This window comes from Arvicola amphibius, chromosome 2 (genome assembly GCF_903992535.2).
Source record: "Arvicola amphibius chromosome 2, mArvAmp1.2, whole genome shotgun sequence".
Taxonomy (NCBI): Eukaryota; Metazoa; Chordata; class Mammalia; order Rodentia; family Cricetidae; genus Arvicola; species Arvicola amphibius.
Genome location: NC_052048.2, coordinates 121,731,548 through 121,743,850, shown reverse-complemented (window position 1 = coordinate 121,743,850; position 12,303 = coordinate 121,731,548). Strand labels below are relative to the sequence as shown.

Sequence of the window (12,303 nt, the reverse complement as noted above, 5' to 3'; positions counted from 1 at the left end):
GCTGGCATACAGGATTTCCCTATCTTTTTACTATTATTTCAATAAACTCTTTTCTGCTACACGTGCTACACTTCCCTTCCCTCATCCTTTGAGTCAATCACCTTCCAAAGTTCTCTCAGATCCCTTCACTGCCTTCCATCCACACCACCATGACCGGAGTGCAGAGGATCAGCCCCTCCCCTACTGCTTTTCCTTTGTCTGTTTGGAGATGGGCTCTCACTGTGTACCCGATGAATCTGGCTTCAAAGCCAGGATCCTCCTGCCTTACTCTCTCAAGTACTGGGATTATAGGTGTGTGCCATTCTGTGTGGTTTCTTCCTCGATTTGTAACCTCCAGACTATGGACACAGCGTTTCTACATCCTATAGCATAAATCCTATGTGAAGGAGGTTACAGGGCTGGGATTGTAGCCCAGTGGCAGAGCACTTGACTAGCATGCACAACACCCTGGGCTCAACCCACCACTTGGAAAAAATAAAAAGAGCTTTATGTAAGTAATATGTATCCTTTGGGGATTTTTTTTTTTTTTTTTGCTTTTCAAGTTAATAACTGGATAAAAGAGCATGGATAAATTTCATTTCTTATCTATCACCAAACAATTTTCATAAACATTAAATTGAAACTTTGTTTTTAGACAAGGTTTTTTTGTATAGCCCTGGCTGCCCTGGAACTAGCTCTGTAGACCAGGCTGGTCTTGAACTCATAGAGATTCGTTTGTCTCTGCCTCCCAAGTGCTGGGAGTGAAGGTGTGCACGTTGAATCTGTTCAAATCCTATTTTATGACATTTGTTCATTGGCTAATAATGGTGTTGTAAATTTTGTTTACTTTTCTCTGATAACGAGGCTATAGATTTTCCCCTGAAATAATGTGACATTAATATATAACCTGGCAGCAATTCCCTGGCAAGTCAAGTTACTTTCCTAATTTATGAATGTATTTTTGAGCTTTATGGTGGGGCCACGCTCTGCAAATGTGAGACTCTTACATGTGTAGAAAGTTAAAAGGAAAGGAAAGGGCCACACGTGACGTGCTTTCTTTGCAAATGAATGAGCTCATCCACTCTATTCTTAGCAGAATGTCTTCCACTAGGAAAAGAAGAACATGAAGCTTAAATAGCACGAGACCCACTGGACTTGCTGGGAGCAGAGCACACACGTCAAGATGTCACCTCAGGCACAGCTGTTCCAGCGGCACTCTTTGTATTTCTGGTAGCTGCTGCTTTAAAAGCTGATGGCTGTAGTGGTGGCTTGTGAACAAATGGAAGCAGACTCCAGATGCAACACGGCCAGCTCGACCTTTTCTCTGCAGAGCATTGGCCTGAGACACAAATGTGTCCTCTAGACTTTCCATCCCTTTGCCGGCATCGTATCTAGAAAGAAAAAGGAAATACAAGACTGAGTGATTTTGTATGTATAAGTACATACATGTGTGTGAGCATGTAAGCCAGAGAACAGCCTTGGCTGTAATTCTCCAGGCCCCATCTTCTCTCTTGCCAAGCAGGGTAGGCTGGCCAGCCAGTGAGTTCCAGTGACCTGTCGGTTTCCCTTTCCCAACAGCGGCCACCACAGCTAGCCTCTTTTTGCTTTTCTTTCTTTCCCTCCCTCTCTCCCCTCCCCTCCCCTCCCCTCCCCTCCCCTCCCCTCCCCTCCCCTCCCCTCCCCTCCCCTCCCCTCCCTTTCCTTCCCAAGTGTGGGTTCTGGGGATTGAACATAGTTCCTGCAAGGTCTTTACTGTGCCACTTTTAAGAATGTGGTTAAGACTACCTGGCATGGAAAAACAGTCCTGCATATTACTTAAGACATCCATCCACCTATTCCTCCAGAGACACAGTGTTCGGTGTGCTCCAGGCCTGTGGTGTGAGTAGTGCTGGTTTAAACGCCACCAGTACCACCACACACATTTCCTTTCGCCATTGCCTTTTCATCCAAGCACACGAGGAAAAAATCACATGGGAAAATGAATCCATTGCTTCTGAGGTAAAACTTTAAATTGTGTATCCTTGTTTGACTTTAACATTCATGACGCTGGCCACTGAATCTCACACAGACAGTATTCCTTTAAAGGGGACCTTAGTATTAACCCTCCACAGCCCTGTCATCCTAAATGAGGTATCTGTAGTGCCTCTGTTACCTCACCAAAAGAGAATACCTCTTTTCCTTCATCTTCCCAGAATCGATGACATAAACAACATCGTCAATGGTTATGGACGTCTCGGCAATGTTGGTGGAAATTATAATCTTAGTTACGCCTGCGGGAGGCTTTACAAACACTGCCTGCTGCTCTTCACTGGATAACGATGAGTGCAGCGGATGGATGACACACCTAAGAAGACGGAAAACCACAGTGAGGGGGTCTGGGGCGGGTGCCTTTCTACTGAGATTAATGAGGTGACTCCAGGCTGGCAGCTTCCCTTCACTCCTCCAGGCCCAGCTCTTCTCAATGGGAGCCTCCTTCTGATCTTTTTTTTTTTTTTTTTTTTTTTTTTTTGGTTTTTCGAGACAGGGTTTCTCTGCAGCTTTTTTTTTAGAGCCTGTCCTGGAACTAGTTCTTGTAGACCAGGCTGGCCTTGAACTCACAGAGATCCGCCTGCCTCTGCCTCCCGAGTGCTGGGATTAAAGGCGTGCGCCACCACCGCCCGGCCCTCCTTCTGATCTTACAAAACACTGTGCCAGCTTTGAAGAAGCTGGGGGTTAATGCAGTGGTAAACCACCAAGAGGAACAAGCCTAAGTCCAGAGAGAGGAGGCAGAGCATGATACAAGTCAGAGTAGTCCCTGCTAAACCTCTAGGGAGTGTTTGATAGCTAGCTTTGCCCGAAAAGTGAAGGCACGTCCAGGGACTGGTGGAAAATTACTTTCCCTCAAAATGACAGCGTCTTCCCCTTCTCTTCAGGAATCTAGCAACTGAAATTGCATGCAAATTTGCTGAGTCACTGTGATAAGTGAAGAGAATGTCTGTCCCTGATGGAAAGGAGTGACATTTCCTGGAGCGCAGAGGTCTGCCCACATCCAGCTGGCACAAACAGGACCGGCTAAGGAGGGTGAGGAGCACAGGGAGCCTTCTGCTCCTGTCTCTCCAGTGAGTGGCTATGGCTGGAAAGCCGGCGGCTCACCGATGACTGCGTCTGTTGTTGAAGAGCGCGTTAGACTGCAACTGCTCATAAAGCATCTTGATTTCCGCCAGCCCCGGTAAAAACACAAGTATAGCACCTGGGATAGAAAAAAGGAGACTCAGATAAATGAACAAGGAAGATAAAATAGGTTATAAGTTGTTTGTAAACCAATAATCTGGTAATTTTTCACTATGTTTTTCTTTGTAAAGCCTCAGTATTTAAATGAATATGAAATCACATTTCTGTATCTACCCTGATTTACTTTTTTAAAAGATTTATTTATTTATTATGTATACAATGTTCTGGCATGTATACCTGCAGGCCAGAAGAGGGCACCAGATCTCATTACAGACGGTTGTGAGCCACCATATGGTTGCTGGAATTGGACTTAGATCCTCTGGAAGAACAGTCAGTGCTCTTAACCTCTGAGCTATCTTTCCAGCCCCAATACTCTGATTTAATAAGGACAAAGTAGAGTAGTATTACTCTTTTCTGACAGAAAACAGAAATGTAGAAGAGCATGCCTTAAGTTCGTGCATGTGTGCAAGGGTGGGTATGTACCATCTGAGGACCAAAACCAATACCTTGCACACATCAGGCCCAGTTCTTCAACATATTTCCTCAGTGCCCTGGCCACTTGCATTCCATTTCTATGGTTATGAAGACTCTTTTGTTAATGAAATCCAGATATTTTAGTGGATATGATAAAAAAGAAACTCTGATCTGGTTACCTAAGTTCAGACATATTTGAAGGAGACAGTATATTAATTAGTCATGCCTTATTAATCATTGATGGCCTTTAAACTTGTCCATTAAAAAAAATAAGCAACAGTAACAGATTATACTGTATTTCTCTCCCAACAGTTACTTTATTTTGTAGTTTTTTGAGACAGGGTATCCCTTAGTAGTTCGGGTGGTCTTGGAACCCACTCTGTAGTTCAGCTTGGCCCTAAACCCATGTTGACTTTCCTGCCTCAGTCTCCCAAGTGCTGGGGTTACAGGCATGAGCTTCCACGCCTGGCTTTCTCATGTGCTTCATTCACAGAAGAAGCTGATAACCTTCTCACTAAAGTCTCCCTCCATCTCATGTATGTAAGCAGGATACCAAGGTCAGCTGTATAGCACAGACATAAAACAGGGCCCCCAGAGCTCATTACCTACAGCCATGCTTACTCTCCCCATGGAACAAAGAAGGAATCTAAATCATCACAAAAACAGAGGCAGGCCAAGCAGAGGTCTTGCAGGGATGTTTTCTCACACTCAGCCGCCCTGAGGAAAGAAGGGCATCAGTACGAAACACACTACTCAGTGCTTTGGCCAGGCCAGAGCTGATAGGCTGAGTGCCTCATTCATTACAAACGTTCAGTTTCTGGCCCCAGATCCATGCTCTTTCTATTACACATCCCATGCTCCTCTATACTAAAATGACACAGATTTAGAGTAGTAAAATAATCTATATAGAGATGGGGAACTTGTCTATATTTTTTATCTACTTTATTATGGTCTGTTCCTCCCTCATGGCTTGGCTACCTGTCGGGGATAGCTCTGATATTCACAGATAGATCACTGATTCTTTGTTGTTATTTTTTGAGACATGGTCATACAACCCAGCTGGCCTGGAACTGCTTTGTTGCTCTGTAGACCAGGCTGGCCTTGGACTCGCAGATCTGGCTGCCCCTGCTTCCCAAGAACTGGGAGTATTCAACGTGCCTGGTGAATTTTGATAATTTTCTAAAATTTCTTTTTTGCTGGCATGTTTATTTTCAGTAAATCTTTTTCTTTGGAATGAAACCAGGCCTAGTCCATTAGTAATACATTAGCAACACCTGATCACTTACTTGCCAAGAGACAACAAATAAGAAGCTTAATAATTTATATGGCTTTCAAGTCTCCTTAGGACATATCACAGGATGGTAAAGTCTAAACCGAGAGAGCAACATTACCATTTCTCTTAAAGTCTTTTATTAATCTGTATTGAATTTTACAATTTCACTTGATGAGCACCCAATCCTTCAACAAAAATTAGTTTTAGCTAGGCATGGTGGTATACACCTTTAATCCAAGCATTTGCAGGGACAGGTGGCTCTCTGTGAGTTCAAGGACAGTCTGGTCTACATAACCAGTTCCAGGCCAGTTAGGGCTACAGAGTGAGACCCTGTCTTAAAGATATATATTCTGTATTTAAATGTTCCAAGCACTTTCCTAGGAGCTGAGAAGTCCAGGTGAACAAGAAACCCCTGCCCCCCTCACCACTCTCAGGACAGGGTTAGACTGGCAGTGCAGCCCTGGCTTTTCTGGAACTTGCTCTGTAGAACAAGTTGGTCTCAAACTCAGCGATCCACCTGCCTCTGCCTCCCTAGTGCTGGAACTAAAGGTGTGTACAACCATGCCTGGCAAACTCTCCGCTCTTGAATTTACATTCTACTGAAGGAGATGGATCAGTAAGCAAAATAATTCTAGAGAGTGTCAGGTACTAGTTACTTTGAACATTATGACAGCAAGAGTGAGGACAAGGTCACAGAGAGGATGGCCTGCGATGGGGACACCATGTTTGCAGAGCCCCAATGTGGAGGATTCAGTCAAGAGATCTGAACTCTCCTGAGCACAAGAGACTGCAGGGAAGACGGCTAGCATGATGAGGACAGTAAGGGATGGAAACTATGACACCAAGGGTGACCTACAGCTTGGGATTCTCCTGTCTCTACCTCCCAAGTGATGGGAGGTATCACATACCACCATTCTGGTTTGTGAGACACTGAGCCTTTCTACATGCTAGGCAAGCATGCTACCAGCTCAGCTACACACAGGGCCTGATTTTTATTAATTTGTTTAAAAAGATTTATTTTTATTCACACACACATAAATTATGTATACTTGTGTGGGTATGTGCATGTGAGTATAGGCACCCTTGGAGGTCAGAGGCATTGGGCCTCCTTGGAGCTGGAGTTAGAGGCTGTGAGCTGCCCTGCGTGGGAGCTGGGAATTGAACTCAGGTCCTCTAAATAAGCAACAAGTGCTATTAACTACTGTGCCATCTCTCACCCTCTATTTTGTTTGTTTGTTTGTTTTTGTTTTTTGGAGACAGAGTTCCTCTGTGTAGCCCTGGCTGTCCTGGAACTTGCTCTGCAGACCAGGCTATTCTCAAACTCAGAGTCTTCCTGATTCTGCCTCCCAAGTGCTGGAACTAAAGGCATGGGCCACCACCATCTGGCTTGTTTTTAATCCTAATTTTCTTGTATGTCATGGTGCTGGAGATCAAGCCCTTGCTCTGAACACACTGACCAGATGCTCCACCACTGAGCTGCACCCCAGCCCTACTTAAGTTTCTTTCAGGAGTTGAGACAGCTTTATAGAAGATTAACTACTGCCTTTACTTTACAAATAAAGGAATTAAAATTGAGAAAAGATAAGGACTTAGTCAAATGTATAAGGTTCCTAATAGCAAAGCTAGGAAATCTATCAGACTCCAAGCTTGGGGTCTTACCCCGTGCCCTATGGGCTCGTGTGCAGTTTTCCAAGGCCTAAGTGGTTACTATGTGGATCACTGGGGCCTAGGGAGAAGAAGCAGTCACCTGGAGGGTAGGAGTGCTTGCCGTCCACAATCCACTCTAGCAGGGCCTCTATTAAGTCGAAGTTGACCCTGTCAAAGTCCATGACAGACATTGTCTTGATGACTGACTTGCTCACCCCTGAAAGAAAGGTAAAAATCAGAATAATTACACCTTCCGCCTGTGAGGTAGGTGAATCTTGGGTTGGTTTAACAGTACAGGAGTTCAAATGTAACTTACGTGGTAAATGCTTTCTTTCAGTCCCTCAAACAACACTGCTAAACAGAAGTATTCCTTCTTTTTTTCTTTTAAGATTTATTTATTTATGGGCTGGAGAGATGGCTCAGTGGTTAAGAGCACTGGTTGCTCTTCCACAGGCCCTAGCACCCACACACCCAGCTCACAATTGTCTATAACTCCAGGGTCTGACGCCTTCATACAAGATATATATGCAGGCAAAACACTGATACAAATAAAATGAAAATAAATAATTTTTTAAAAGATTTATTTATTATGTATATAGTATTCTGCCTGCAATATGCCTTCAGGCCAGAAGAGGGCACCAGATCTTATTATAGATGGCTGTGATGTGGTTGCTGGAGATTGAATTTAGAACCTCTGTAAAAGAGCAACCAGTGCTCTTTACCTGTGACCCATCTCATCTGCATCATTTTTTCCTTTTTTAAAATTTATTTATTTATTTATTTATTTATTTATTTATTTATTTATTTATTTATTTATTTATTTATTATGTATACAATATTCTGTCTGTGTGTATGCCTGAAGGCCAGAAGAGGGCACCAGACCCCATTACAGATGGTTGTGAGACACCATGTGGTTGAATTGAACTCAGGACCTTTGGAAGAGCAGGCAATGCTCTTAACCTCTGAGCCATCTCTCCAGCCCCCTGCATCATTTTTTTTTTTTTTAAGGCTAGCCTTAAACTCAAGAGAAGGATGACTTTGAACTTTTGATTCTTCTGCCTTCCTCTCAAGTGCTGGGATTGTAGGCACATACCACCACATCTGGTTTCTGTGTTGTTAGAGATCAAACCCAAGGCTCCACGCCAGGTACATAAACACTGTATCAGTTACATCCCAGTCCAGAAATACTTCGTTTTTCTGGAGCAGTGACCCAAAGAAAAAGTGCTTGCCCCATCTTTTAACTCTCTCCTTCTCTGTCCTTTCCTTTCTGTCCTATTGAATGTTTAAGATCTAGAACAAAATTCAGTCAGACACATTTTAGAAACCCCGTCCAGATTCAGTCAAACCTTGAGTCAGATCATCAGGAAGACCAGGTAGCGGTTACCATAGGAAGACACGAATGGAGCACAGATGTTTCATGAGCATCATTTTTTTTTTTTTTTTTTTTTTTTTTGTTTTTCGAGACAGGGTTTCCCTGTAGTTTCTAGAGCCTGTCCTGGATCTAGCTCTTGTAGACCAGGCTGGCCTCGAACTCAGAGATTCACCTGCCTCTGCCTCCCGAGTGCTGGGATTAAAGGCGTGCGCCACCACCGCCCGGCTTCATGAGCATCTTTATAACAGTGCTAGACCGTGAGGGTGCTTTGAGACAAAAATGATGCTTCTTCCTTGAAGGGTGCAGGCAAGTTTAAAAAATTCCTCAGCATGAGGCATGGTGATACATGCCTTTAATTCCAGCTGTCTGGGAGCAGAGGCAGGTGGATCTCTGTGAGTTCTAGGACAGCCAGGGCTACACAGGAAAACCCTGTCTTGAAAAACAAAACAAAATAAAAAACCCAAAAAACAACAAACCAAAACAAAAAGACTTCCTCCACACCATACCCATGATGTCTATCCCCACATGCTCTAGTAAGGATCTTTAATCTTGGGGGCTAGAGAGATGGCTTAGTGGTTAAGAGCACTGACTGCTCTTCCAGAGGTCCTGAGTTCAATTTGATTACATGATGGCTCACAACCATCTATAATCAGATCTGGTGCCCTCTTCTGGCCTGCAGGCAGGACACTGTATACATAAATAAATAAATCTGTTTTTTTTTTTTTTAAGGATCTTTAATCTCTTCCTCCCCACTGGAGTCTTAGTAAAGGCTTCCTCAGCTCTTCCCTCAGCTCTTTGGGTCTCTCACTGAATATGAAGCCCAGTTTCAGCTAGACTGACTTGTCAGTGAGCCTCAGGATCTTGTGTTGTATGCGTCCTATCCATCCTGTCCATCCGTCTGTTCGTCCTATCCATCCATCCATCATCCATCCATCCATCCATCCATCCATCCATCCATCCATCATCCATCCATCATCCATCCATCCATCCATCCATCATCCATCCATCATCCATCCATCATCCATCCATCATCCATCCATCCATCATCCATCATCCATCCATCATCCATCCATCATCCATCCATCCATCATCCATCCATCCGTTCATCCATCCTCTTCTCGTGCTGAAGTTGCAGGCACTCGCAGACACGCCTGGTTTGTATGTGAGCTCTGGGAATCTGAATGCAATTCCTCAGGTTGTGTTGCAAGTATTTTATCCATGCATCCTCCCCAGTCCAATCTTGACATTTTAAAGATTATTTTGTAGAGTGTTCCTCTATTTGGTTATCTGACATTTTACCACAACCAAATTAAATCATGCATTTTGACTAACATACAACAAAACAATGTTGAATTTTCAGTGCATGATTGAGGTCTGCAATCTTTGTCTGCCCCATTATTGTGTTAACTTGATCATTTAGTTAAGATTCTTCCCTGTCTAATTGTTATTCATTCCCTTTGTAGTTAAGTCGTTCATGGAGAGGTATCTGAGACTATTTAAGTATTGGGGAAATTTTACCAGCTGGTGTTAGTATTATACATAGACTTTTATTTACTTATTTATATTATTTTTGGTTTTTTGTGTTGCTCTGGCTGCCCTGGAACTCACTCTGTAGACTAGGCTGGCTTCGAACTCAGAGATCCACCTGCCTCTGCCTCCTGAGTGCTGGGATTAAAGGCATACACCATCACCTCCTAGCTATACATGGACTTTTAAAATAACATATTTTAATTGGGTATAAATTAAAATTGGCAATAGTATAATGCCTATGGACCCAGCTACATGGGAGGATAAAGCAGGAGTTTAAGACTAGCCTGTACAACATAGTAAAACCTCTGTCTCAAAAAAAATATAAATAAAATGACAGCTTTAAAGATTCCTCCTTTAAATGCATTTTAATTGTGTTGCCAGGGAAGCCCTCCCTCTGTGACATACCGCACCTGTTACTGTTCCTTCCTGTGTGGTCTGCTATACATATAACCAGAGATGAACACACAGGACACACACTTTGTCTTTGTCCTTAAGGCTGAGACTAGCGCCAGGTCCCAGCCACCCTCCCTGCTCTTTCCCCTAGTTTCTTCTATCCCTCATTTGTCTTTTCTGCGTAAGAGCCTCTAACCTTTGTTACTCCTTCTGCAGGGTCAGCTGCCTTTTCTTTTTTCTCCTAGCAAAGACTTTTAAAAAATTAATAATAATAATAATAATAATAATAATAATAATGATAATAAAGAAAACTCCCCTGGCAAGTATGGTAGCTATAACTTATGCAGTAGAACTGTTGACTTGGGAAGTTTAAAGTTGTTTTGACAAATTTAAGGCAATGTTACTATAAAATAAAAGTCCTATTTTTTTTTCTGGATCATGGTGGGATAGAAACGACAAGCAACTTTTGGCATATTTAATACCATTCCCTGAGTACGCATATTACCTTTATAGCGGACCAAGAGCTGCTTAAAATCTAACTGTTGATCTGGTATTGTGTCTTTGATGGAGTCCTCATCCTGAAGGTGAAGCGACAGCCTCAGGTCTTCCTCCACTTCTTCAAACGCAGTTCTGTTGTGCCTGGCTTTAAGCTTTTCCTTTGCGATCTGTTTCATGGAGCGCATATATGGGCTCCCATCCTGTAACACATATCTGAGGGAGAAAACACAGGAGTATGTCTTGGGGGTGTAAACCAGCCTCCCACTTTGTTTCTCTCCAACAGAAAGCTGTCCTGCTTCTGCCCAGTTCGTGTATTCTCTCCCAGCAGCCCGGGACTCTGCTGGCTGTGCCCTGCTTCTGTGGGGATGAATGCCATTGGTTTTGTCTAGACAACCAGAGAAGACTACGGAGAAAAGCACCCAGGAGGAATGGATGGACATGCAGAGGGCATGTTAGCTATGTTCTCAGTTGCAGTACTCCTAATTTTCATTCCTTCTTTGAGAATCTTACCCCAAAGGCCCCAACTGTAATTCTAAAGCAGCCAATTGTTCTGATTTACCAGTTCTTTTCTGAACACTGCTACAAGACCATCTTCAAACACACTGCAAGACTCTCATTAGACAGCTGGAGTTTGTTAGAGAATACTATTACAGTGACATGCAAAGGTATACACACTAAAATCTCTAGGTCTGCCACTAAATCACCATGCCACAGGACTTCTGAGAGTCAATTTCAAAGGCCTTATTTTCTCATCATTTGGGAGAACGGATGGATATAACTGTCTGGAACTACTTTCCCTAGAGGTCAAAAGGTTTCTTAGAGACCCCGTGAAAGGTAAGGGCTGGGGACAGCGACCAAATGGGCTCTGCCCTCTCCTCCTACCTTGTTCACTCAGATAATTCCCATTTTAGTTATTTCTTATTTCTTCATGATTCTCTACAACAGTTTATTTGCAGAAAGGGTCCTATGGCTTTTTTAAGAAGTCTAAAATGTCGGAGTGAGTTCTGTGACAGCCAGACAGTTATACAGAGAAGCACTGTCTCAAAGAAACAAACAAAACCAGCAGACCAACCAAAGAAACAAAAACCAACCAAAGAAGTCTAAAATGTCATTATTCTATAATCTTTGACTTGCTCCAGTTCCTCCCCACCATCCAATGTCATATTCTCCTTTTACATTCAAATTTCATTTGGTTAGCATTTACCAAATGCCAGTTTTACATAGGGGCCATGGCAGTGTGGTGTGGTGTGGTGTGGTGTGGTATGTGAAGTAAAGAGCCTTTCAAGAAACTTGGAAACCAATGAGGAAGCACCAAAATAGTCACTATTCTGCAAGGCAGACTGCTATAATAAAAGTACCCAAGGCTTGTTAAGAAACAAGATGGAAATTCACCAAGGTGGCACTCGAGCTGAGGATTAAAGAATGACCTGGAAAAAAGGGGGAGGAAGGAACAGACGGTAAAGATGTGACAGCCTGCTGTCTGAGAAACAGCAATCTGATGTTAAGGTTCATACCACGAGCTCGTAGACATCGGGGCTGTTTTCACCCTAGAGTTTAGTAGTTAGTAATAAGATCCTGATCTGGAAGTTTTTAATCACAGAAGTCCTTTTAATCACTAAAATGCTTTGAATCTGACAGCCAACAAGGATGGGTTTAACAGTAAGAAACAGCAAGGACCAAAGCTTCGAGGATTCATGGCTAAAAAGTCATAAAGAAATCCCTTTGTGTACAACAGAAACCACCATTCCTCCCCAGTTCTGAAACTATATAGGTTGATCCCTTTTGTTGAGGTTTTGTGTACACATGTACGTGTGTGTGTGTGTCTGTGTGTGTGTGCTCAAGCCTGCCTTAATAGAGTCAGAGACAACGTGTGTAAGTCAGCTCTCTCAAACTCAGTGGAAGTACTTTACCCTCTAAACAATTTGGC

At 43.1% G+C, this 12,303-nt stretch overlaps 1 protein-coding gene across 2 annotated transcripts in view; it reads right to left on the bottom strand.

Moving 5' to 3' along the window:
- Positions 1-12,303, bottom strand: part of Dhx57 (DExH-box helicase 57) — a 54,848-nt gene that overhangs the window by 16,982 nt on the left and 25,563 nt on the right. For both annotated transcript variants that reach the window (XM_038320438.1, XM_038320439.1), the window contains 5 exons: positions 10,384-10,589; positions 6,684-6,800; positions 3,112-3,208; positions 2,150-2,323; positions 1,170-1,370 (listed from right to left, as the gene is read on the bottom strand). In XM_038320438.1, coding sequence (XP_038176366.1) covers positions 1,170-1,370; positions 2,150-2,323; positions 3,112-3,208; positions 6,684-6,800; positions 10,384-10,589 — 795 coding nt within the window. The remainder of the gene's footprint in view (positions 1-1,169; positions 1,371-2,149; positions 2,324-3,111; positions 3,209-6,683; positions 6,801-10,383; positions 10,590-12,303) is intronic.